Below are 26,592 nucleotides of genomic sequence, written 5' to 3'. Positions count from 1 at the left end.
CGTTTAATAAGAAGGCTATTCCGGAGCAAGCAGCTGTGTGATGGTCACTCCCCCCTGCCCCCCACCACAGTGTCTCTCCCTAATCCCCATGTTTATTTCCCCACCCCATCCAATCACTTTGTTATTATGCCACTGGTCACCAGCTGCCGGGGAATAAAGACCTGGGAGGGGCAGGCTGTTGTCCTCGTGACGCCCGGTGGGATCCCCCAAAGCCCTGGCTGGCCACTGGTGGACAGAGGGAGCTGAGCTGGATGATCCACCTTGGTCTGATCAAGCTGGGCTCTCCTAATGTTCTTAGGGACGGGTTCTCAGATCTTGCTATGGAAGCAAAACCATTTTATTCATTTACTGATTTCTTCTCATTTCAATCCGTCCAATAACAAGACTTCTCTGGGGGTGGGTGGGTGGAATTACGTAAAGCTAAGAAAAAGAAATGCAATCCTGAAAACAACAAACAGCACGGCTACATTAGGAGGACACTGCAGTGTAAAAGGCATTTTAAGATTGGGGCTAGATCTACATTACTGCTTTGTAGCAGTATTAAACTCATAGGTGTGCACAGCACATTCCATTAGGGTGTACACCCAGGGATTTTTTTGAAGGTGAATATTTATTGTACATAAAAGACATTATGAAGCAACCCGCACGTGGGGTAACTCCCAGCACCACCGCTTGTCTCTGTCCCATCATACCACAGGAAGAAGGAGCCTGGGCTGAGTGGGGAGCGTCTATGACCTGACTGACCGGGGAGCCTGCACGATGAGACAGGAGGGTGTGCCTGGGCACCTCCGGCACCTCCCTTGCACACATTTATGATTAAAGTGCCTTGATAACTGTTGGGGCACAATCCACATTCCATATGCCGCTTTCGTAGTGTTATTTCCTGCTTTTTATTCCACATTGGTAACGATTTGACACAAGGCGTGGAACTGACGTGGGTCATCTGATTATAGATGGAATTGCTACTTCAGTTGGGAATGACTTATTTCAAAACGAGAGCTAAAAGAAGCCCACACTTGGTTCAAACAATGCCACAAAGCAAAATAAAAAAGCATAGCCATTTAGTCCTTGTTAAATTGGGTTATTCACCTGCATATAAAGCATATCCAGCTGCATTTCACACTGCAAGATGGTTTTCAAGGAGAGTTTAAACCAGACTTTCACCTGCAGAGGGCGCCGTTGGGCATCCCTAAACACACCAGGATGATCGGATTTCTCAGCTAAAGCTCCTGTTGCAATCAAGGAAGGGCCAATAATGTTCTTGATTCATCCTGCGCTGTAGTTGCACTTTCTGTTTTTAGATTGCTGGTTGAAAAGAGAAATATATTGCAGGAAGCTGCAGCAGGGCCAAGCTGACCTGAGTGAAGACATGGACAGGGATCTGCTGCTGACAGCAGGAGGTGGGCCCTCCTCCCTCCGCCAAAGCCTTTGTCCCACCTTCTCAGACGTCGCACCCTGACATGAGGCATCTGAGAAGGCCCAGACAGTCGCGGGAGGCCATGCCTGGCAGATGGGGGGGAGAGAGAAAGAAGCGCTGGGGGCTCTCTGCCCGCCGGCGGCTGCTCTGGCCTTCTGGCTGCAGGCAGATAACCTCAATCCAGAGTCCCTCTGGGAGGGCCCCTCATCCCTTGCTGATGCTTCTTAGCTGTGTTTCCATCTGGGAGACTCTCCCGGAAAACATTGACAGGCTCGTGTGCATTCAAGGGTGCAGTGACCTTGGGGCGCTTTGATATTTGGTGCAGAATTCGGCCTTCATTTAATCATTGCGGGGAAATGCTTGGCTGTAGGTCCATGACTTTCCCTACTTCCGTTCCCCATTGACACTCCCGTCCAGAACAAGATAATTCTAGGTTTCTTTTGTAAAATCTCACCAATGGAAGCAGGATTAGAGAAAAGCAAGCACACATGTTGACGTATATGGAATGTGCCTCATTTATTACGGCCGAAGAATGTGGATGGTCTCATTTTTGCACACAATCAGAAAACAAGGCCATGCAGTTGCATCCTTTGATACGATGCTCTGATCCCTGATTCCAGAGGCACCAGAGGCCTTTTGCAACCCCATCTCCTCCTGGTTCCTGCTGTGCCAGATGGGCAGGGGCAGAGGGAACAGTCCTGGAGAAGCAAACCGCAGGTGGACTGTGCTGCAACTCCACCCAGGGTCTTTTGATCTCCTTCAGGGTTCAGGTGCAGCTGCAAAAGGGGAGACCTTTCTGCTCCCTCCAGCCTCATATCATGGAAAGGAGAGCACACCCACCCCATCCATCTGTCCCCTCCCTCCTCTCAGACGCTTCGCTGCTGCTGCTGCCTTGGAAGAAGGTTTTATTGCTCAGCCTGGCAGGAGCATAAAGAAACAGGTTGTGCGGCTTTTGCACGACCCTAAGCAAATCTTTCAGCATCTTGCAGAGAGCAGCAGAACTGGGGCCAAGCTAGACATGAAGATAATTAGGTGGATGAAATTAGCATGCATGTTATGTAAATAGCAGCCGAAGAGAAACCTGAGCCATCTCAGGGCCCATGCAAGTGGGGGAGGGAAAGTTTAATTCTGCTACCTCTCTGCTGTCTTCCAAGCAGAAACAACAAAAGGGTGATGATTGCATTTCAAGGGCTTCTCCTCGGCTGCAGCTTAAATGACAACACATTAATTGCATCCACACTTCACAAGGTTCATCAGATGAGCGTCTTATTGCACGCAGGCTACTACCAACTTACGGATGTGCGTGCATCCTTTAGACGTTGGTGTTCGCCTCCTGCTCCTCCCACTTGTTTTTCCGTAGCAAAATATACCTCTTTTAATCGGACTTTCTTTTTTTAAAAAACGGATCGTGCAGCAATTTCCTGCTTTGTGCAGGAACAGCAGCGTGATAAAATGGCCCCTGAATGGGTGACGTGGTCTTTGTTTACTTCTTCTTTCCTCTCTGGAAAGAATGAAGTAATGAGGGACAACAGTGGGGGCAGAAAAGCAACGGTAAGGAAATGCGATTCCGCCCCCGTGTGATGATGCTCTATGTCTCGTTTGGCCCTTTCTCCTCATACAGGTAGCCACATGGATCTCTATGGAAGTCCCAGCTACCCTTTCTGGGTTTGTGCACCAGAAATAACGCTATGGATTAGCCAACAGCAAAAGGAACGCTCCAAATTGGAGAATGAAGCAGCAGCCCAGCCATTTCAGGAGACACAAGATCTATTCTGGTACAAACGTGTGTCTCGTGGGTCTTCCTTTTGGTTATTATTGTGTGGCGGGGTTTATGCTGCTTTTGCTCATGCATGGCATTGCTCAGAGATATGCTCTAGACCAGACTTCCCCAACAGACTTCTGTTCTTGGAACAGAAGCCCCCTTCCAGCCTCTTTGCAGCAGAGTGAGATGGTGGCTGTAGGGTCTTCGTCAGCCTTTCTCAACTTGGGGCCCTCCAGATGTATTGGACTACAAGTCCCATTGCCCCCAGCTGACACTGACAATGCCAAGACATCTGGAGGGCCCCAAGTTGAGAAAGGCTGACGAAGGCCCTACAGCCACCATCTCACTCTGCTGCAAAGAGGCTGGAAGGGGGCTTCTGTTCCAAGCCTCACAAATGCCAGCCGCCCGACATGCCCGCCTATCCCTCCCTCTCTCCCTTAAGATCATGCCAGCGAGCGACGGAAACTGCAGCTCATGGAATCTACCAGACTTCCTTCCTTGGCACAGCCAGGAGGAATCACTTTGGATGTCTTCGTTCAGAACAAACCCTTCAATTGTGCCTGCACTACAGAAACGGAGCAAGGAGGAGGGCCGTCTCCTCACCCACCGTCCCTCCGGCCACATTTCACTTAATATTTGTCTCTTGTTCTCCAAGGAGAAATCTTTGTGTGCTCCTGACAGATGTGTTTCCTTGTTTTAGAACACTGCGCGATATCTTCCCTGCTGTATTTGAGCAATTGCGCTCATGCAGCTCTGAAAAAATTTGATTAAAGGGAGAGCGAGAGAGCGAGGCAGAGCGAGAGAGGAATTTTTAACAGGCTCAGCTACTAATGACTTTGCCCTAGCTGAGCTGAGGGTCCAAGTCAGACGTCTGTCCAGACCCTTGCAGGAAATGTGGGACCTCTTTATTTAAGCACAAGCTTTCAGGGGAAAAACCCATAAAGTGACATCCTGCACAGGGACAACAAATTATGGGATGTGGTGCAGACTGTGCCACAGCCTTGCATGATAGGATGCAGCACATTATGTGGCAAGCCAATGATTGAATTGCATGTGGAAAAAGGGGGGGGGGTTGAGAGAGAGAGATTTTATCCTGACTGGGGGGATTTTCACAATGAATGCTTGTTGGTTTGTTTATTAGATTTGTACACCCCCCAACTGGCAAATCATACTGCTTTATAGAAATCTATGGTGCGACCAGACTTAGAATACTGTGTTCCGTTCTGGTCACCACACCTAAAAAAGGATATTACAGAGCTGGAAAAAGGGCAGAAAAGGGCAACTCAAATGATTAAGGGGCTGGAGCATCTCCCCTACGAGGGAAGGTTACATCACCTGGGAGTGTTTGGCTTGGGGAAGAGGAGGCTAAGGGGAGACATGATAGAGGTGTACAAAATGATGCCTGGTGTGGAGAATGTGGAGAGGGAGAAATTTTTCTCCCTCTCCCATTGGTGGGAGATTCAGGGGAGATCAAAGGAAGGACTTCTTCACACAGCTCACAGTTAAACTATGGCATTCACTACCACAAGGTGTGATGATGGCTACCAATTTGGGTGGCTTTAAAAGGGAGTTGGATAAATTCCTGGAGGAGAAGGCTATCAATGGCTATTAATCCTGATGGCTAAGTCGAACCTCCAGTATCAGAGGCAGTAAGCCTGTATACACTAGTTGCTGGGGAACATGGGCGAGAGGGTGCTGTTGCACCCGTCCTGCTTGTGGATTTCCTGTCAACAGCTGAATGGCTACTGTGGGAACAGAGTGGTGGACTAGATGCTTTAGGGCGGATTCCTGCACTGAGCAGGGGGTTGGACTCGATGGCCTTGTAGGCCCCTTCCAACTCTGCTGTTCTATGATTCTATGATTCTAGATGGATCCTTGTTCTGACCCAGCCTTGGGGCTCTTCTGATGTTCTTATGTTCGGGGTGCTTTGCAATCATAAAACCAAACCACTACTACAGCAACAACATAACTAAAAATAAATACATAAAAATAACAATACAACAATGCAAATATTAAAATAATAATTAAACATTCAAAGCATTTTAAAATTGAGGAGCCAGCAGTAAAACGAATAAAGCAACAGGTGAAAGGTAAAGGCCTTGAAGCAGACATCCAGCCCATTCAGGATAGTCACTGCCTCACTTGCACTGGATGAAAAGGAGCGGTGGAGTTGGGTGACCTTCCTTCCAGACAACCTCTCCAGTGGTTTCATGTAGACTTTGTTTATTTATTTATTCATTCATTTCATTTCATTTCTATCCCACCCCACAGCCAAAGCTCTCCGGGAGGGTTACAAAAGTTAAAAAGCATCGGGGACCAAGTAGAGCCCTGAGGGATGCCGCAGCGGACTCTCCGTGAGGCAGAATTCTAGTCACCTTCTCTTTTAAGGAGATCCGCAGTGGGCCATCTCTCAAGGAAGCATTGACCACTTCCTGGATCCAGTTCTTCAGGCCAGATCTACTGGCTGTAATCAGCCAAGAATTTGGTCAGATGGACAGACCCAACCACTCTGTCCACATCATCAGGAGTCAACAACGGGAACTCATCCCATGAAACTGGACAAGATGGGACACTCCACACCTCCGCCATTTGGTTTGCATCACCTATGGAGCAAGTCGTGCCGAACCCGAGTGGTTATAAAATGTACTGCAAATCAATCACAAATTAGATCAGCCTGTATAAGGCCATAAATCGCCCAAAAATGCTCTGCAGAGAGACACTGAGAAGATGCGATGATGGCGGAAAAGAAATTCTTCTTGGCCACCATCACTGCCAAAGAATAGGCTCAATAAACAGTGTTTGGTCAGATTTGGGATGAGTCTTCCTCCCTTGGCATTCAAGCTGTCTTCCCCTTCGCTTCATAGCCCCCAGCCCCACTGTATACCCTGGTGCCAAACAAGCTTGGCCAGAGGGAAGGAAGCCCTCTGGAGGGACCATGTCAGCCACCCTGGCTCAACATCATGGTCACCTCTGCATCCCACCAAGAGCCCAGGGCTTCGGCAGGAGCACCAGCCCTATCAGCAGGAAAAAACCCCAGCGCCCCTGGGTTCCATCATTCTCCAAGAGTGACTCGTTCTAGTAGGTCCCCTACCCCTTGCAGAGGGGCAATGGACCCACAAGTCTAAACCTTAACAGAACATGAGCTGACCATGATGATGGGTCCAGTGATAGGTCTCCTACTTCCAGATTACCATGCTCCTGCCCAGTAGTGGAGACCAAATCAAGAGTGTCTCCTTCCACATGTGTTGGCTGATGACATGTTGACACGTGTTGTGTGGAAAATTGGGTCCCCCTGTTAGTCTTCTGAGGTGGACTGTAGTCCACAAAAGCTAGTTGATGCCATCACAAATCTGTTAGTCTTTAAGGTGCCACAAGCCGCGGCATCATAAAATCAATCAATCAATCAATCAATTCCCAGTGAGGCTGGATTCACACCAGCCTTATGCCATGCGAGTGCAGACTCTCACCAGATGCAATGGAAGGCGCCTCTCCTTCCCCCTTCCCCCTTCCCCAACTCCCACCCCCAACCCCCACCCCACTCCCATGTCTGCTTCGCATGTGTGACTCATGCCAGGATCCACCAATAGTTTAGGCCAAAGAGCCTTTTCAAGTCATTTTCTTTGTCTTGAATTCGAAAGGAAAAGTTGTTGTCAAACAGGTTCTATATTTACATGCTCTTTTATATAAAGCCCAGAGCAGCGACAGAGACACACACTGACGAGACGGGCCCGTCCTTCCACAGCTGCAGTGCAAACAATTGGCCATTGTTGAAGTACGGCAGGAGAACCGGGGAAGCGCTCTTCTCTCTGCAGGAGAAGGTCGTGACCATCCCATCGCAGCACGATGAGGTGCTGCTGCTGTCCCCGCTGCCAGCGGCAGGAAGGGCCCCTCCCTGCCCCCTGGAAGGGCCCCCCCCTGCCCCCTGGAAGGGCCCCTCCCTGCCCCCTGGAAGGGCCCCCCCTGCCCCCTGGAAGGACCCCCCCCTGCCCCCTGGAAGGGCCCCTCCCTGCCCCCTGGAAGGGCCCCCCCCCGCCCACTGGAAGGACCCCTCCCTGCCCCCTGGAAGGGCCCCCCCGCCCCCTGGAAGGACCCCCCCCACCCCCTGGAAAAGCCACTCGGTCCGCCTGACACAGCCAGAGGAACGGCGGTCCTGACGGTGCAGCATCCGGGAGCCAGGAGCAGCGGCACAAACCGGAGACAGAGAACCCGGTGGGCGAAGGCTGGCGCACTGCCTGGGATGACAGTCTGCCCGGCCCTATGATGCCTGGCGTCTCCAGGTGCCCCCTTCTCCTTTTTAAAACCGCCCACCCTTCGAAGCCCTTTTGCTTGCCCTCCTTCCGTCATGGGAGGCCAGCTTGCCCCCTTTGCAGGGGAACCTGGCTCAGCACAGGGGCCGTCGGGCTGGACAACCTTCAGAACCATCTCTGGAGCCAACCGTACTGCTTTGGGCCGCTCGCGGTCCTTCCAACCCGATTCCAGGTGCTGTAAGAGCAGAGTGCACCTACCAAGCTGGCAGACAATGAGGACGAGATGGGCAGGGCTTCCCCGGCGTCTATTTTAGCTTTCAAAACCCTCCCTGTGGGTTTCCCGTCTGCATGATGTTGAGCCAGGCAATTCCCTTGCAGAAAAGCCGCTCAGGATGGAGCACCCAACCCTCAGGCCTCCGTCTCCGTCGACCGGCCATGGCGAACGGCCCCTTTCACATTCCGCTCAGCCTGCCCTGCCTCCAAGTGGAGCCCCACGACGGGGGCTTGACTTAGCCACCCCCACCCCCGGCTGAGTCACACGATGCTGCAGCAGCTCATCTACCCCAGAATGTCCCAGCTGCCCACTCTGCCCAGGGGAGGGGCTGTTTTCTGGGGACAGGGCCTTTTCGGTGGTGGCCCCCAGACTGTGGAATGATCTCCCTGACGAGGGTCGCCTGGCACCAACGCTGCTATCTTTCCGGTGCCAGGTTAAGACTTTCCTCTTTGCCCAGGCAAATGGCGGCACATCCTAATCGCCCACATGTTTAGTTTTTAATCGGCTTTTAATGCTTTATGTGTGTATGTTCTGTGTTTTAGAGTTTTAAATTTTGTATACTTGTTTTTACCTCAATTTTAGAATTTCTGTAAACCGCCCAGAGAGCCCTGGCTTTGGGAGCGGTCTATAAGTGTAATAAAATAAATAAATAAATAAATTCTGCTCGCTCTTCCTCATAAACAACCTGCCCCCATCTTAATCCCCATTCTTGTTTTGGCGCTGGCTGAGTGAAACTGTTGCTGGTGTGAGAGGCCTGAGTGGCTGGACGCATCTCGCCCCCAGGGCCCATGCAGGCAAGCGCGCACGTTGAAGTCCTCACGCAATCAGGGTCCCATGCCGGGTGGGTGTGAGAGCGGCAGGGGTCCGAGGGTGGCGGTCAACAGCGGGGATGCTGCTGAGCCAGGGACGCTCTCCTCTCTGTTTGGAACCCTGCACCACCCCCGCTGCAGAGCCCTGCCCTCCAAGGCGTGTAAGGTGGTGAGGCCGGACCAAGGTGTCAGGGCCGAGGGGATGGGGTGGAGGAGCGTTTCCCCTCCGGACAAAAACCTTTAACACCCGAATAGGGCTTTACAGTCAAACAGACACTTTTAGGTACTATGTCTTTGCCCAAATCACCGCCTTGACTTTTAAGACAGAGAAGGAGAACATGGAAGCAGCAGGCAATTAGGAGAGTTGGGCGTTTAGCAATATCTACTGGTGGCAGGGAAATGGGGTTGGGAGAGCAGCTTGGGCAGAGATCACAGACTCATAGACTAGTAGAGCTGGAAGGGGCCTCTTAAGGCCATCGAGTCCAACCCCCTGCTCAATGCAGGAATCCACCCTAAAGCATCCCTGACAGATGCTTGTCCAGCTGCCTCTTGAAGGCCTTTTGTGTGGGAGAGCCCACAACCTCCCTAGGTAACTGGTTCCATTGTCGTACTGCTCTAACAGTCAGGAAGTTTTTCCTGATGTCCTGATCTTTGGTGTGAGAGAGGAAGGAGGTGCTTTCTTGTTCTCATTTGCAAACTGCTGGAGCTCTGCTAATGCCACCCATGTGACTCACTTAATAACGCTTATTACGATGACATTTTCTGTTCTGTACAACACCATGAGCACAGGTGTGTTTATTCAAAAATAGGAAGGGGACAAAAATGGTTCCAATGAAAGAAAATGCTGTCACCTAGGAGCCAGGATTTCACTCCCTCTTTCCATAAAGGCACCCACTTCGTGATGCTACATCTTAAAAGTTGCTATGGCTACGGCGGGATGTGCGCGTGCATGTGCTTGTCTTTGACATCACTTGGCACAGGCAGGCTGTACCTTGCAAAGTTAAAACAGCCCGGCCCCATTACCCAGATGGCAACTTGACAGAAAGAGTCTGTTGCACAAAGGAATGTGGGTGAAAATACCCGGCTCCCTCCAGATCCCGGCACCAAGTACATTGCATGGCTTTGTTCTGACCATTTTCTTAGAGCTCCACTTGTCAGGCTGACCCTCTTATAGAATCATAGAATAGTAGAGTTGGAAGGGGCCTACAAGGCCATCGAGTCCAACCCCCTGCTCAGTGCAGGAATCCACCCTAAAGCATCCCTGACAGATGCTTGTCCAGCTGCCTCTTGAAGGCCTCTAGTGTGGGAGAGCCCACCACCTCCCTAGGTCACTGGTTCCATTGTCGTACTGCTCTAACAGTCAGGAAGTTTTTCCTGATGTCCAGCCGGAATCTGGCTTCCTGTAACTTCAGCCCGTTATTCCGTGTCCTGCACTCTGGGAGGATGGAGAAGAGATCCTGGCCCTCCTCTGTGTGACAACCTTTTAAGTATTTGAAGAGTGCTATCCTGTCTCCCCTCAATCTTCTCTTCTCCAGGCTAAACATGCCCAGTTCTTTATAGGGCTTTGTTTCCAGACCCCTGATCATCCTGGTTGCCCTCCTCTGAACACTCTCCAGCCTGTCTACATCCTTCTTGAAATGTGGAGCCCAGAACTGGACGCAATACTCTAGATGAGGCCTAACCAGGGCTGAATAGAGAGGAACCAGTACTTTGCACGATTTGGAAGCTATACTTCTATTAATGCAGCCCAAAATAGCATTTGCCTTTCTTGCAGCCATATCGCACTGTTGGCTCATATTTAGCTTGTGATCTACAACAATTCCAAGATCCTTCTCGTTTGTAGTATTGCTGAACCAAGTATCCCCCATCTTGTAACTGTGCCTTTGGTTTCTATTTCCTAAATGTAGAACTTGGCATTTATCCCTATTAAATTTCATTCTGTTGTTTTCAGCCCAGCACCCCAGCCTATCAAGATCACTTTGAAGTTTGTTTCTGTCTTCCAGGGTATTAGCTATCCCACCCAATTTTGTGTCATCTGCAAATTTTGTCAGCGTTCCCTGCACCTCCTCGTCCAAGTTATTAATAAAAATGTTGAAGAGCACTGGGCCCAGGACTGAGCCCTGCAGTACCCCACTCATTACCTCCCCCCAGTTTGAGAAGGTGCCGTTGATAAGCACTCTTTGAGTCCGATTCTGTAGCCAACTGTGAATCCACCTAATAGCTGTTCCATCTAGCCCACTTTTAGCTAGTTTGTTAATCAGAATATCATGGGGCACTTTGTCAAAAGCTTTGCTGAAGTCAAGATATATGACGTCCACAGCGTTCCCACAGTCCACAAGGGAGGCTACCCGATCAAAAAATGAGATCAAAATGGTCTGATAGGATTCTTCCTTGCATGCTGATACCCGAACTATTTGAATTTGCAGAGTGTTTTACAGCCTTGCTCACAACAGGCCTGTGAGGTGGGTCTCTATTGCTCTCATTTTGCAGATGGGAATGGAGACCTGCCTGGTGGAATCAGTGGCCTGGGCCAAATGCTCCTGAATCGCAGAAGGGAAAACAAGGGAGTGTTGACTCCGTTAGGCGTGGCCAAAAATGACAGAGTGGCTCAGTTAAGTTGGGCAGAAGTTATTTGGCTGCCACCACATGGGAACCAGACAGGGTTATTATTGCTGCACTGGGAGAAGTAGGCCTTTTCGGTGAGCTTCTCCTCTTGACTGTAATAACTTGTTTACACTGCACTCCTTTGTCCAGGGCTGGGCAATTTTGTGGGTGGCTGCAGTCCATCCCACCCCCCTGCTTATTTTTCCTACGAAGGCCGCCTCTGCTCTCCGTGTCTCACAGAAAGATGTCCTGAAACAGCAGGCGTCTCGTTCTGGGGGGTGTTCAGTTAGGTGGCTTCTGCAGCCGTATTTGGTTTTGCAATTCTGCCAAGGGTGCAGCTGGGAGAGGCAAAGAGAAAAAGTTCAAAGCAGACCCAGGGAACCCCAACTAGGAGCGGGACCGCAATGCTGGGAAGGTGGGTTGAGCCCTCTCCCTCCTCATTTGAATCCCTTGCTAATCCATGGGGGGAAACATGCAAGTAGCTGTCCAGGAGCACCGAGAGGAGGCCGGCAGCTGAGGGAGCCGGAGCACTGGGCAAAGGGCCAGGATGAGAAAGGGAGGTGGGGAGACGTGGGCACCTGGCCGATGGCCAGAGCAGCACCGCAGAGGGCGGCCAAACGCTCAGCCTGCCTCCCCGTCTCCCCATCATTCTTGTGCTAGTGGCCCAGCGAGTTCCACTGATCCCCACATCTAGGACAGGGGGAGCTGCTGCAGTGTTGGAGGAAATGCCACCGGTGCAGCCTCTTCCCACGTCAAGATACAAAACAGCAAGAACCTGAACCACTGTGTTGAGTTTGGGTTCTGGTTCTGCCAGGTCCAAGGCCTTAGCTAGACCTAAAGTTTATCCCAGGATCATCCCAGGGTCATCCCTGTTCATGTAAATGACACACAGGATATCACAGGACCAGGCAGGGACAACCCCAGGATAAACCTTAGGTCTCGCTAAGGCCTCAGTCATCAATTCTTTTGGTTACCAAGATGAAACAAGCCACTTGTGCAATCAAGCTTTCATAGCTGGGTGTCTCCCAGGGGCCCACGATAGACGGAAGCCGTCCCTTTGAGCCACAGCAGGTTCTCCAGGCTGGTAGCGTGCACAGTTCCTCCTGAAGCGAAGCCGAAGCACGAAGCGTGTGCATTGGATCTTATAGGCTCTCCTGCTAAATGCCTGCCTCTCTCTCAGGAGCTGACGGTGGGGGGGCAGGGGGCTCCCTCTCACAGGTTCTCAAAGCATCTCAGCTTGGGAACATAATTGCCCTGGTTAGAAGCGAAAACCTCCCAGCTCATCCAGAGATAAGACTCTATGAGAAAAGGATGACATAGCTATGAGAGGCCCATCCAGGGAATGAGGCCTGGTCTGGTCAGCTAAAGCCTCCTAACGTCTACTCACTGTGTTAGGCTACACAGGTCTCTTAGCAGCATTTTGGAACTCTGTGAAGTCCATTTTTCTGCTCACTAACAAACTCACTACAACCACCTTGCAGGAAGCATCTCTATGACTTCTGGGGCCAGGATGGAGCCCAAGCCACCGCTGATATCCTCAGCTTTTAAATTTCAATAATCAATCCCTAATTTATCATCACTTTGTTTTTTTCTAATTTGCAACATTTTAGATGTCGAAGAGGAAACTGCTCTACCTTTCAGGCTCAGGTTGCTGTGAAGTTACTGACTTTGATTCAGGGTTCTTTGCCTTCTAACATGGGGGAGGTAATCATTCACATTGCCAAACTTGTTTTTATAGTCAAAAGGGTGAAAAACGTCTGATGACTGAATACCAACTGCAGGACAGCACGTGTTAAGGAGAGATGAAGTTGCAGAATATTCTGGAAGGCGACGCATGACTGTAGGTGTCGTACCAAATTTTATGAAGCCAGAAAGCTGTTTGACTCCGCTTGCAGCAAATATAATTCCACCTGGATGAGTTATTAATAGCACTCCCTACACACACTGAAACAGGACGGAAGAGGTCAAACATTCTGCAGATAGTACAATACCATATATAATTGCCTGTTTTGGCAGCCCTTTTAACTCTCTCCAGAGTTCCAAAGAGCCTTTGTTAATGCTGATTCCAAGGAAGAGTTTGTTAGATGATTAATATGTTTTGGGTAACTGGGGTAAGCTCTATATCTAGGTGACTGAGAAAAGGAGTCAAAGACAAATAGGTGTGTTAAAAATGTTAGGAGATACATTAAGACAACTTTCAACTCCTTCTCACCATGACCTGATTCACACTAAATAAATAAATAAATAAACAAACAAACAAACCCATGGTTTATTTAACCCAACTTTGTTGCCCTACCTAAAGTTCATCTGGCAGATTATTGAACACACTGTGGTTTGTTTTCCAAATCCCTGGATAGTTTATTTCCCTCCTCCTTCTCTCAGTCCCTCCATAAATCCCAAATGCTTTTGCAGCACTGTAATAATGGCATGTAGAACGGCGGTTTCTTTGGGCCGCTCTCTTGAGCCTGGCAAAACAACCGATGAACAATCCACGGTTCGGGGTTCACATGTAATGACAACTCATTGTTTACGCAACCCACAGTTCACAACCCAAAACAAACCATGGGTTCTCTTTCTGGGTTGTTAAAATTCAGCAACCTATACCATGTGTTTGTGTTATGTGCGAACCCAGCCAGTATGTAAACAAAACACTGTCTTTTCCAGTGGCTCAACTGGACACGAGTCTGCAGTCAAACAAACGAATGCATAAAGAAAGGATTGTCTTACAATGAATTAGTTGTTTATTTATTACATTTCTATACTGCCCAATAGCTGTAGCTCTCTGGATGGTTCACTCAGTGACTTCCTAGCTGCATAGAGCCTATTTGGACTTGCAATGTGTTTATGAGCCTTGTTTAAAGGTGGATCAAGAACCCCAAATGGCACACGCGAGCGTGACTCTTGAAATCAAACTCTGCATTTTATTAAGGCAACAAAAGCAAACTCTGTGTTTGTGATTTCCAACTTTTAAATAGAAATCAAGGCTCTAATATAATTGAATCCTTTTTGTTTTCATGCCCATGAAAAGTGGCTAAATGAGACCAGTGTCATCTCTTTCTGCATGTACAAATATTCATTAACCCAGGCCACAGCTAGACCTAAGGTTTATCCTGGGATCATCCAGGGTTCGCCCCTGCCTGAGCACTGGATCCCCTGTATGTCACCTAGATGAACAGGTTTGACCCCTGGACGATCCAGGGATTAAACCTTCGGTCTTGTTATGGCCCCAGTCTACAACCATACCCCAAGGATGATATTGGTAAGTACTGTCAAATGTACGGTCAGCCTGCAGGTAACTGGAGAAAATGTTCTTGGTTTGCATTCTGTCTGTGCTCTGAAGCCAGTTTACACGATACCAAACTCCCAGTAACTTTCAGGTGACTTCTCGAGGAGCTCAGGCAGGAAGACGTACTTTTTATCAGTGGTCTTGGCCGTTGTCATTCCCAAGTGCCGCCTCCCAGAAGTTACATACGCAACCACAGACCCTCACAGACTCTATGAGGATCTCTCCCAGCAGATTGGTGGGCCGCTGCCCAATTTCGGCAGCAAAGCATGGCAGAGGCTGAAAAGGGACAGATTTAGATTGTTTCAGCCTCTGCTGTGATTTGCCACGAAATTTTGGCAATGCGGCTCCCCAAAGTCCCCTAACCATAGAGGGAGATGCCCACTCTGAGCGTGACACTTAGGCCTCAGCTAGACCTACTGGTCTAGCGCGACGGAAGGGTGAAGATCTTGCAATATTTTTATCGCAAGATCTCCCCCTCTGTTTACAGGCAGCGCGCGATGACCTCCGAGGGAGAGGACGTCGCACCCACCATGTCGTTTGTTTTTAAAGAGAAAGGAGCGCATGAGCACTCGTGCGCAAAAGGTAAGTGTTTTTTAATTTTTTCCTGCTCTCCCCACCCCACCCCCGGTGGGTGCAGAGCTCCTGAGGAGCTCTGCGCCCCGTGTGCGGGTCCCAGCTCCTCGCGAGTAACCTAGGGTGACCATATGAAAAGGAGGACAGGGCTCCTGTATCTTTAACTGTTGTATTGGAAAGGAAATTTCAGCAGGTGTCATTTGTATATATGGGGAAACTGGTGAAATTTCCTCTTCATCACAACAGTTAAAGTTGCAGGTGCCCTGCCCTCTTTTAAATCTGGTCACTCTAGTATAGCTCTTGCACCTTTAACTGTATGATGAAGAGGGAATTTCACCAGGTTCTCCATATATACAAATGACCCCTGCTGAAATTCCCTTTTCTATGCAACTGTTAAAGGTACAGGAGCCCTTTCCTCCTTTTCATAGGGTCACCCTAGAGTAACCACAAGGAGCCGGGACAAACCACAACACCCGCCCACACATCCCGTGGTCTTGGGATCAGCCTGAGACCACAGAAAAAGTGAGCCTAAAGTGTAGGGTCATATCCTGGGGCAAGGAAGGGATCATCCCTCCCTGATCCTGGGATCCCCTGTGCGTCATGTGAATGCACAGGGACAATCTCGGGGATCGCCCCGGGATAAAGCCCCATCTAGCTATGGCCCCAGGCTCCAGGACAGTGACTCTGGGCCACTTTCCAGAAATTCCCCTGAGATAGACAGGACACCCAAGTGAAGGCACCCAGGAGCCAAAATCCCTGATCCTGGCCTAAAGAACAAATCCTCAGTAACCAAGGTAAATGTGCCCACAAATAACCCATTTTACCACTGCTTGTTTTCACCCAAATTTGTCCTCTCTTCCACCCCCCTGTACTAACAGACCTCAGTTAGAATCTTAGGGCCCAAAGAAATATGAACTGTGGTCACATTTGCCCACATAAGTATTCCATGTGCGCCCTGTTGGGATTAAATGTGCTTCTCATGTACATTGGCCCACGTGCACAGAGTGAGCGTTGGTGGGCTAACTCTATCTGCAAATGTCACAAGTGCGTGAATGCATGATGGCAACACTTTACTCACCACTGCACGTGCGCATGAAGGGCACAGTCCTGAACCTACCAAATGGGACTTCATTTGGAGTAAACACGGATAGGACTGCACTACAAATAATCTTCTTACGCACTGGAACCAAGGGGTTTAAGGCACGGTGCAAGGATTTAAGCCTTTACACAGAACTGGACTGTTCACCTGCTTTTGTTCTAAGGCAACGTGCCACCCTAAGTCTGCCCACAGCAGCGCAGTGCTCTGGGAATGCAGGAAGAGAGGGAGCTGCCTTAGAGCAAGCCAGAGTCGGGCTCCACCTAGCCCAGCTTTGGCTCTCTAGGGTTTCCAGAGGGGTCTTTCCCTTTCATCTCTGCCTGGAGATGTCGGGGACGGAGCCTGGGGAATTTTGCACGCAGAGAACGTGCGCTTGCACAGAGCTGCAGCATCACGGGGTGAGTGGGTGGGTGTGAACACAGTTTGAGGGCTCTTTATTTGGATGCATGTGCCGAAAATCAAGCCCCAGAACTATTCTGAACTCTTACATTTCACTTCTTTCCCGAGCACAAAAGATTGTTTTATTTTCCCAATTCATTCATCACTTCATCCCCCTCCAAAGTTGCCTTTTTTAATTGAACTGAATGCAGATGAAGAGGAGTGTAATCAGCGTTTTCATTGTCAAGCGCCGCTTGATTCTGGTTAATATTCCAGAAGCAAGGACCTGCGCCTGAGCTCTGCTCTAGAGCCGCCTTCCTGTCCGTCGCCGCTGAAGCGCTTGTCTGTCGTTCCAAGTACAAGCCAGCCAGGCGGTTCTGCAGCACTGCAGGGGCTCCAGCCCTTCTGTGCGTCACTCCCCACGTGGCGGCAGGGCGCAGTATCCATCCTGATAAGCCGCCGGTCCCACCTTGGCATCCTATGAGACGCCCCGCGTCCTGTACCCGACAGTGGGCCTCCCATCGTTCCAACGCAGTGCGGAGCTGCCGGATCACCATACGTGGTTGGTGCAACAACGGCCTCCCACCCAGCCGCTCCTGGTAGACACCTGGGTGCCCGACACACAGACGGAGCTCCCTGCTTCCCTGAGCTTCTGTCAGGAACTCCCCTGCCCCCTGCCTCAACCTTGAGCAGAAGCCCACGGGGCACAGACGCTCAGGAAGCAGCCCATGAGCAGTGAGGCCTGGGCTTGACGTGAGGTCAAGGGCCTCCAGGGCTGGCCAGATTGCCCCTCCCCTGGCTCCTGGAAGAGGCAGACCTGGAGCTTAGCTCTCCACCTGCTCTGTTAGCTCCCTCCGGTCTTGCTCCTGGCACTGATGGGAAGGCATGGAGGGGGCAGGTTTGTCCCTGGCATGTTGGGGCAGGTTCCTCAGCGGTGCAAGATCAAGGGTTGCTGCTTCTGGAGGCCCCTGGCTGACAGGCTCCAGCTGGTCCAACCGTTCTGGCTGGGCCCCCTTCATCTGGGTCAGAGCCAGTCAAGGACTGAGCTGCTTCTCAGGGTGGAGGCCCTAACACCTCTGGGTTTTCTAGGGTTCCTCCAGACAACCAGGAGCCTCCCTGGCAGTTAGATCAAGTTCCAAGCCAGCTCCAGGTTGATACAGGTGATCCCCTGCTCTGCAAAGCTCATTGCCTCCAGCCCTCTGCTGAAACAACAGCAACCCGGTCTCTTGTCCCAATGGTCTGCTGCTAGAGCAGGGCCAGGGTGGGCACATTCGGCAGCGGATTGTGTCCTTCGCCTTTGCCCCACCCTCTCCTGGCCCTGCCTCTGCTGAGCACCCTGCAGGTCTCTTGCCGTCCAGAGTCTCCCCCAGACTTCTGTGTGCGTGTGTGCGTGCGTGTGTGTGTGTGTGTGTGTGTGTGTGCGTGTGGTTGCCTTTTAGTACGCTGAGTGGGTGTTTTTTTGGCTACTGGCAAGAACAGGGAAGGGAGGTTTTTATCACAAGCAGCTAAGATTCCTGGTCTGCCGGCAGGGGAACAGATGGCCCTGAGGAAATGCAACGTACGGGATGGTGGGAGAAAGAAAAGGCATTTTCATAAAAGCCGGCAAGGATACGACACCACGCAAGTTAGACTCTTGGGTGTAATCGTCTCCTCTCAGTCGTTTCTAGGTTACCTGAATTTATTTCTGCTAAATATGGAAGCACATTAATTAGGGGGCTGCACGTTCAGAGAGGCTCCAACTGACTGCAAAACACTTAATCGGATTCTAGTTTGTTCTCGTAACCCACCCATTCATTACGCAAATCTTACCCAGCTCCAACAACTGACCTCAGAAGCCCCCATTCCCTTTCCCCATTTCACGGATGAAAATAAGGGCGCTCCTGGGCAAGACCGCTGGATCATCAGAGGCTGCTTTCTCAGGATCGGCTGGCCTGGTCAGCCCTGAGGAACAGCCTCTCACGGAGGGGGGGGGGCTTTCCTCGCCCAACTTGGAGATTCTGCGATTGAACCTGGGACCTCCTGCGCGCCCCAGAGATACGCCCCATCCCTAAGGAGGTGGGGCCAGCTGGAGTCTGTGGCGAACACTGTCGGGACTCCAACGCACCAGCAGCATAAAGCACGGACTAGTCCTGCCTGCTGGGAGGTGGCTCCAGGTGGCAAAAGGGCCCCTTGGGTGACAGAGCCCAGGATTTGCATGCAGAAGGTGCCAGGCTCCATCCCGGGCATCCCCAGCTAAAAGGGGCAGGTGAAAGACGCGAGGAGCTCTTTCTGCCAGAGACTCATAAGAACTTCGGATGAGCTCTGAAGATCGGTCAGGCCAAGGGTCCATCTAGTCCGGGAGTCTGTTCACACAATGGCCAACCAGCTGTCAACCAGGGAGTCACAAGCAGGACTCGGGGGGGGGGGGCGTGGGCTGGCCAGTCTGCTAAGACAACGCTGGACGAGGTGGACAAACAGCTGACCTGGTCGAAAGCAGCCCTTTATATTCCCTAAAAACCCCGAGGCAAGCCCTCGCCCTCACCCTGCCACGTGGCTGCAAAACAGTGTGGCAGCGTGGAGAACTCCTGTCCAGCCTAGCCTCCTTCCACGGCCTTCTGCTTCGTTCCCCGCCTTCTTGATACCCTGTTTCATTCCCCTGGGTTTCTGCCCTGGGCCCCCACAACCAGCCCTGAGCACCCCGGGGCCAGTCAGTCCTCATGGAGCTGTTTTGAGGGATTTCTCCCCCATAGGCGTCTTTCTCTAAGGATGTTTTGTCTTTCTGCAAACATCAGGCTCCCCTGAGCCTGCTGATGCCTCCCTCTTGTGCACTGGTTTTGGCTCCGGGAGAGAGAGTTTGCTTTGGCATGTGTGGTGACGGTGATGCCATTTTCCAGCTGAGGAACACTGCGGCACAGCAAGAAGTGACCTGCCCAAAATCAGTCTGTGAATAACAGTTGAATAGCAATGGAGAAGTAGTATCTGAGCATAAACAGAGTGTTTTCTCCATATAACTAAGTAAATACAGGTTTCCCCCTTCCCACACACACAGAATTAAGAAACAGGGTTTGCGTCTGCATATCTCCCATGCAGATGGAAGCCCCGGCACTTTTCTCTTGGGTAGTTCATGACTGATCGTACCTCCATTGGTAGCAATCTCAACCAAAGAACATACAATTCCATTCCCCACCATGCAACAACCCACTTTCCACTTTCCTCCTGCCTGCAATAACTCTTCACAGAAACAGACCTGGAAAGAAAAGTCCCTCTGGGCATGTGTAGAGTTCCTTTCCCTCACTATTGGATAACTGCAGTGTTTCCAGGTTCCTCACACACTGAGTGTTCAGAGGCATGTAGGAGCAGGTTGCCTCTGAGCATACATGGAGACCCACAACCCATTCCCTCCTCTTTTTGCCCTACACCCACACTGAAGCCAGTCCCCAAAGTTTCTTTTCCAACCCCCATTTCTTTTTGTCTGTCTGTCTTTCCTTTATGGCCTACCTGCACAGTGAAAGGAGACATTTTTTTCATTTGCTAACATCACTTTGATGATGCATCCATAAATTAAGGAAGGACGTAGAAGCCCAAAGTCATTTCATAGAATCATAGAATAGCAGAGTTGGAAGAGGCCTACAAGGCGATTGAGTCCAACCCCCTGCTCAATGCAGGAATCCACCCTAAAGCATCCCTGACAGAGGGTTGTCCAGCTGCCTCTTGAAGGCCTCTAGGGTGGGAGAGCCCACAACCTCCCTAGGTAACTGATTCCATTGTCGTACTGCTCTAACAGTCAGGAATTTTTTCCTGATGTCCAGCAGGAATCTGGCTTCCTGTAACTTGAGCCCGTTATTCCGTGTCCTGCACTCTGGGAGGATCGAGAAGAGATCCTGGCCCTCCTCTGTGTGACAACCTTTTAAGTATTTGAAGAGTGCTATCCTGTCTCCCCTCAATCTTCTCTTCTCCAGGCTAACCATGCCCAGTTCTTTCAGTCTCTCTTCATAGGGCTTTGTTTCCAGACCGCTGATCATCCTGGTTTCCCTCCTCTGAACATGCTCCAGCTTGTCTGTGTCCTTCTTGAATTGTGGAGCCCAGAACTGGATGCAATACTCTAGATCAGCCTTCCTCAACCTGGGGCGCTCCAGATGTGTTGGACTGCATCTCCCAGAATGCCAACACATCTGGAGCGCCCCAGGTTGAGGAAGGCTGCTCTAGATGAGGCCTAAGCAGGGCCGAATAGAGAGGAACCAGTACCTCACGTGATTTGGAAGCTATACTTCTATTAATGCTGCCCAAAATAGCATTTGCCTTTCTTGCAGCCATATCATATTTCCTAAGCCCAAACTCTTCCTGCCTTTTCACAAATACCCCCGGCTCCCTCTCCAGCTCTGAAGGAAGCGGGGTAGGAGGCAACAGCATCTGATCTGCATAAGACTAAAGCTCTTTAAGAGGGAAGGGGCTTGGGTGTGGGTGTGGTTGGGTGTCAGCAAATGCATTTTAAATGAAACATTTTCTTTCCTTGCTTCAGACCACACAATGTATAGTCATGTGATCAATGATGTTATTTTTCGTGTCAAGCATAACTAGTGCAGTGTCCAAGATACAGGGCTGGCCGTCCATCCGTTTGTAATAGGCGCCCTGGGCCTCAGATTTAGCATCCATGCAGAGCAGTACAAAGAGAGAGGGAGGGAGGGAGGGAGAGAGAGATGGGAAGGACATGCCCTCCAGGTTTACATTTGGCCATTTATAGATCCATCTTATTAGCTCTGTGCGTAGGGATCTCTCTCTCTCTCTCTCTCTCTCTCTCTCTCTCTCTCTCTCTCTCTCTCGCACACACACACACACACAGATTGTGGGTGACTGCAGCTCTGATTCGGAGCAGCCATCTCTCCTGCATCCTTGGGGAGAAAGAGCATCCAGTCCATTTGCTGCAGCCCCCGCCTTGAGCTGCAGCCCCTTCGTGAGCCCAGATGCGGCAAACACTGTGAACAACTCAACCGTCACCTGAGCGCCCTGGACCATGAGTGAACAGTACTGACAGCGGCCCCTGCGTGCTCCCACAGGCCCATTTCTGGAGATTCAGCTAAATTGCTTGGTGTTTAAAATTTTATGACACAGACTTCCAAGTTTAATTTTTAAAATTCACGCAAGCATCTGAGGGAAATCCCAGTAGTAAAAGTCTACACATACAGTTATTTGCAGGAAAAAGGAGGGGCCCGACCCCCTCTAGACGCTTTATCCTTATGACGCTGGCACCATTTCTCACCTGGGGAAAGCTTCCCTGCCCGAGATATTCTTGGTCTCGGCTGGGGAACAGACGAGAAGAGACGCAGGGCATCTCCCCCAGGCGGAAGGCCCACAAACTGACGCACAAAGGTTTGGTGAAAGAATAACAAGCAAACAAGCCCAGAGTCGCTTACTTGTTCCAGGGGAATGACAAGGAAGGAGCCCCCACCGGAACTTTCTGTTACTACGGCGAGGAATTTGGTATTGACTGCACAGAAGTGGTTGTCATGGACGTTCTTGGTGATTGGAATCCCGTCAAAGCAGTGCTCTCGGTTGGCCACTTTGCCGTAGACGTTTCGAAATTTGGAGCTGCGATACTGCGGCCGCCATGACATCTGCCGAGCAAAGACAGGAAGATTTTTAGCAACATTGTCCTCTGCAAATGACATCTTGCAATTCACATGCTTAATGCAAAATGCCCACAGATAGTAGTGTGGGTTTTGTGGGGAAATTCCTATGCAAAACTCACACTGCTATCTGTGGCCATTCATTCATTCATTCGTTTGAAAGTTTTCCAGTGCAAATTATGCAATGCAAATTAACCTAGTTTGCACAGGGTAATTGGCACTGGAAAACTTTCAATCTTCATCACAACTTTTTTCTGATGCCGTAGAGCAGACTTCCCCAATCTGGTGCCCTTCTGATAGTTTGGACTACAACTCCCAGCATTCCTGACTACTGGCCATGCTGGCTGGGGTTGATGGGAGTTGAAGTCCAATACACCTGAAGGGCAGCTGGTTGGGGAAGGGTGCCCTAGAGTGTGGTCTAATTTGGTGTGTTTATTTTACTTGTATTTAGTAAACAACATAGCTAAAAAAAAACCTACCCACATTCATTTTTGTCCCAATATGCCACAAATATTTGCCCTGAAGTATTTGAGAGGGGAAATTAAACATACTTAATGTGATTTAAATGTTATATTATGTAGACAATTTTGTTGGAGTACTTGTAAAAAAGTAGAGACAATGGCACATACTTCCTTTACACTGTTTAAACGAAAGGAAAAAGCAAAACACACTCAAAACAGCTGGCACACTAATAAAGTTCAGCAACCTGAAGAACTGTGCATGATGTGCTGACGATCACCCATCTATAACTTTGAAATGGCCAGGCTCACTTAATACTGCATTTGCAACAGGCATCCATTCATTGGGACATTTTCCGCACCGCAGTAAACAGAACTGGAACAGAACTGGAACAATATGATCAATAACGTGTGCTCTGGAAACCATTTTGCACCAGCTGAAGTTTCTGAATATTTTTCAACAGCAATCCCACATGGAGCCTGTTACAGTTATCCAACCTGGATGTGACCATGGCGTGCGGAACAGTGGCTAGAAGGTCTTTATCTGGAAAGAGGCTTCTCCTAAGGACCAATTGCACGTTCTGTCCTGTTTGGATTAAGCCTCCATTTTCTTACCCCAAATCCCACCCATTGCTGCCCCTCGACTAGCGATGGGTGACACTTTTTTCCGGTTTCGTTTTAATCAGAATTTGCCAGAATTCTCCATTTTTTCCATATTCAGGACAAAAAGAAATTTAAAATGTGGGAGAAATAAAAATGGAAAAGATTCATCCATCTGGGTCAAGGTTCTTTGAGTGCTCTTAAAAGTCTGGATTTGAAAACACACACCCCGCCGCGTATTCAACCATTATAGTGCTGACGTAGGGCAACCGCCTCTTTTTTTTTTCCTAAGTAAAAACCATGGGACTGATGAAGAATAGTGAGCTAACCTCCAACGTGTAGCGAGAGGAACACATTAAGCACCTGTAAATTATTAAAGTTTCAAGGTTTCATCATGCAGAGTTGACTGAAGAAGTATTGAAATGTTTATCACAATCTGGAGTTGTCATTTTATTATTCTGCATTTGGCTTGTTTTCTCATAGCAAATATGTGTGTATGGATTTCAAGTATAACAATCTGTACAACGTTTAAAGCATATATATAAGCAATGGCAGGTTACATGTAATATACTATCTGACTCTTTGGCTAATACAGTTATGTTTTGAACAGCTTTGCCTGTACCATGTATTATTCTGCATTGGTCCCATGGTTTTTACTTATATACAGTTAGGGCTCCTCTCTTGTCTTGTTCATCTCTTTTTTTCTGACAGGATCCTCACCTTTGATAGCTATATGACAGACAGGTACATTGCGGTCCTCTCCATACTAGGAATAATGGTACCTAGGAATTTGGCTGGCGCAGGTGGGCGAGAATTTAGTTCCAGTTCATTTTTGTTAAGAATTTACCAAAATTTGCAAAGTTCTTCAGATTCAGGAGAGAAAGAACTTGAATTTTAAGAAATTCGAAGCAGGAGAAAATGAAACTGACAGGTTCACCCATCCCTAGCCTGGACAGGGGTTCAAAGTTTCCAACTTAGGCCAACTGGGATACAAGCGGTAGGCCTATACCTTGTGTCATGCATGGCTTAGAGGGCAGAGAGGAAACTAGACAACAACTTCATTTTCTCTCTCTCCCTCCAACCAAAAGAGTACAGCAGCAGAAATCTCCAGTCTTCACCTAAATAAAGTCCAATGCTCCCTACTGACTAAACTATTTAATACCAGCATCCACACATCTCCCACTTTTGTTTAAATAAATAACTATTAAATAAATCAGTACTGTTGAAACATTGGGTGGATCAAGTGTTGGTCACTCATTTCTCAATCTCAGAGGCCTTTGAATAATGTGACCGGATTAAGTGATGATCTGTGTAGTAACATCATTGTTGCAAGATGGCTCTGGCATTGTAAACTGACAGCGTTGTTGTTGTTGTTGTTTTGCTAAATTGCAAATAAATAAAAGTTTTTTTAAAAGATGGCTGTTAATCTCAGAAGATGCACTTGGGTTTTCAGCTACTACTTGTGCATTTGGCAATTGTGCCTTAACTGGAATAGGAAGATGCCGGTTCCTGTTGGCATTCCACATTTTAGACTCAAGAGAGTATGAACTGGGTGCTTAATTCTATGCTTACAAAGAAACTGAAGTCTACCAGCCTACTTCCCCCCACCCCCCATCAAGGCTGATATAAACTCTCTTCCATGGCTCTAAATGTGGTAGATCTTGCACTGATTTTCACTAGTTAGTCATGTTGATAATATCTTTAAACTTGGGCCCTTTCTATACCTAAGGATTATCCCAGGAAAATGGAGGGATTGTCCCTGCCTGCTCCTGGGATCCCGTGTGTCATTTGCTTGCACAAGGATGATCCCAGGATGATCCCGGGGGAAAAGACAGGTGTAGAAATAGTCAGAGTCCTCTGAAGTGGCAACTTTTTCTATGTCAGGCCACTTTGGAATGATATTTTTCTTTAGTGCAGGAAGGAGCATTCTGAATTGTCTTCCCACTAGCAATTTTCTGGCTATGTCCAGTAGCAACCAATGATATTAATCAGTAGCTTAAGCGGTTAATATAAAGGTCATTCTCTCAAAGGATTTTCTTTGCAGTCTGTATTGCTCTCTCTGCCTCCCTGTTTTGCTTGAGGGTAGTGAAGTGTAGCAGTAATAGAGAGAAAGAGTTGTAAGATGTCCAGAATGACTGGAATTCTGCTGCTGTAAATTGGATTGCACTGTTGGTTATAAAATCATTTATAATGCCAAAGCGAACAAAGCTATTCTTCAGCTCTGCAACAACACTGAGATGTTAGGTAAGGGGAGTATCTCAATATTACTCTCTCAACCTCCTCATAGTTTCCTCTACCTAGTCCATAGCTGCTTCCATCAGTGTTAACCATTGTAGCCTTGCTGGCATCATAATGGTGTACGATTGGGGCACTGCATGGCCTGTCCTTTATCGTTGTAAACACTGCCTCCCTTTCGGGTGGATTTCAGTAGTAGGTTTAGCGGTTGTGCCTTTGTCGAGAGGTCTTGCCAAATATCAACCTAGATAGTTCAATGTTCCCAGAAAGCATCAGAGTTCTGTAATGTGAGCTGGGGCTTTCAGCCCTCTGGTGGCATTTACCTTCTCTGGCCATGGCTTTGCCATGAATTCTATTTCACCTAGACAAAAAAAATCTACTTGATTAGCTCAAGTCTAGATTCATGGGTCTAGCTTAAGATGTGTTTTGTCATGGTCTTCAATTGATGTGTCATATAATAGGATGTCACCTATGAAGTCAATGACTCCTTTTATGTCTCTAAGGAGTTCTGTCATCTTTCTTTGAAAAATCTCCAAATGTCATGCATTCAAAACAGAATCTCCCAAAGGGTGTGATGAAACTGGCCCTCTGGTTTGTCCTACATTTGAACATTTCCGGCCATGCGCTCCCCTACCTGGGCAAACTCCTCTAATGTTATGAACAGTTCCACATCTTGTGCATGCAGTCCGAATGCGTGGGGCTTTTAAAAACCCTTGGACTGCTTCTTGGTTTTTTTTTTCCTTTTGTGCTCCTTTTGCAGAGACAGGAGGAATGATGGATTTGCTCTTTCCAAGTGGCTGCTGCTCCTTTTGATGTTTTGTGGATAAGAGGTTGCCTCCTCCAAGCCACTTCCAAATTGTTTTTGTTCTCTGCTCTGACTTTTGGTTTTTTAGGGTGTTTTTTTAGGATGTTTTTAACAATGTATGTTATGTTTTAATTCAGTTTTATGTATTTTATCCTTTATTGTTGTTCCCCGTCTTGATCAGAATGGAGAGGCGGGCAATAGATAAATAAATAGATAAATAAATAAATAAATAAATAAATAAATAATGCAACTCCAGTTGCCTTGCCATCTCTGTGGCTTTGTGAAGGCTCAAGTCCTCTATTAGCTGCATTCTTTCAGAGAGCCCTTCATCTAAAATCCCAAGCATCAACCTGTCTCTAAAGTGTTCCTCTTTTCTACCTTTCATATCAGGCTCTAACAAATGACTCAACCGTTTTCCAGCTCTGAGCTCTTTGACAGAAACAAG

At 48.9% G+C, this 26,592-nt stretch overlaps 1 protein-coding gene across 2 annotated transcripts in view; it reads right to left on the bottom strand.

The window, feature by feature from the left end:
* The window catches only part of CORO2B (coronin 2B), an 85,362-nt gene that overhangs the window by 22,478 nt on the left and 36,292 nt on the right, over positions 1 to 26,592 (bottom strand). For both annotated transcript variants that reach the window (XM_063142351.1, XM_063142352.1), the window contains exon 2: positions 21,837 to 22,037. In XM_063142351.1, the coding sequence (XP_062998421.1) occupies positions 21,837 to 22,037 (201 nt within the window). The remainder of the gene's footprint in view (positions 1 to 21,836; positions 22,038 to 26,592) is intronic.

This window comes from Elgaria multicarinata, chromosome 16 (assembly GCF_023053635.1).
Source record: "Elgaria multicarinata webbii isolate HBS135686 ecotype San Diego chromosome 16, rElgMul1.1.pri, whole genome shotgun sequence".
NCBI classification, from domain to species: Eukaryota; Metazoa; Chordata; class Lepidosauria; order Squamata; family Anguidae; genus Elgaria; species Elgaria multicarinata.
This window is presented reverse-complemented; position numbering and strand designations above follow the sequence as displayed.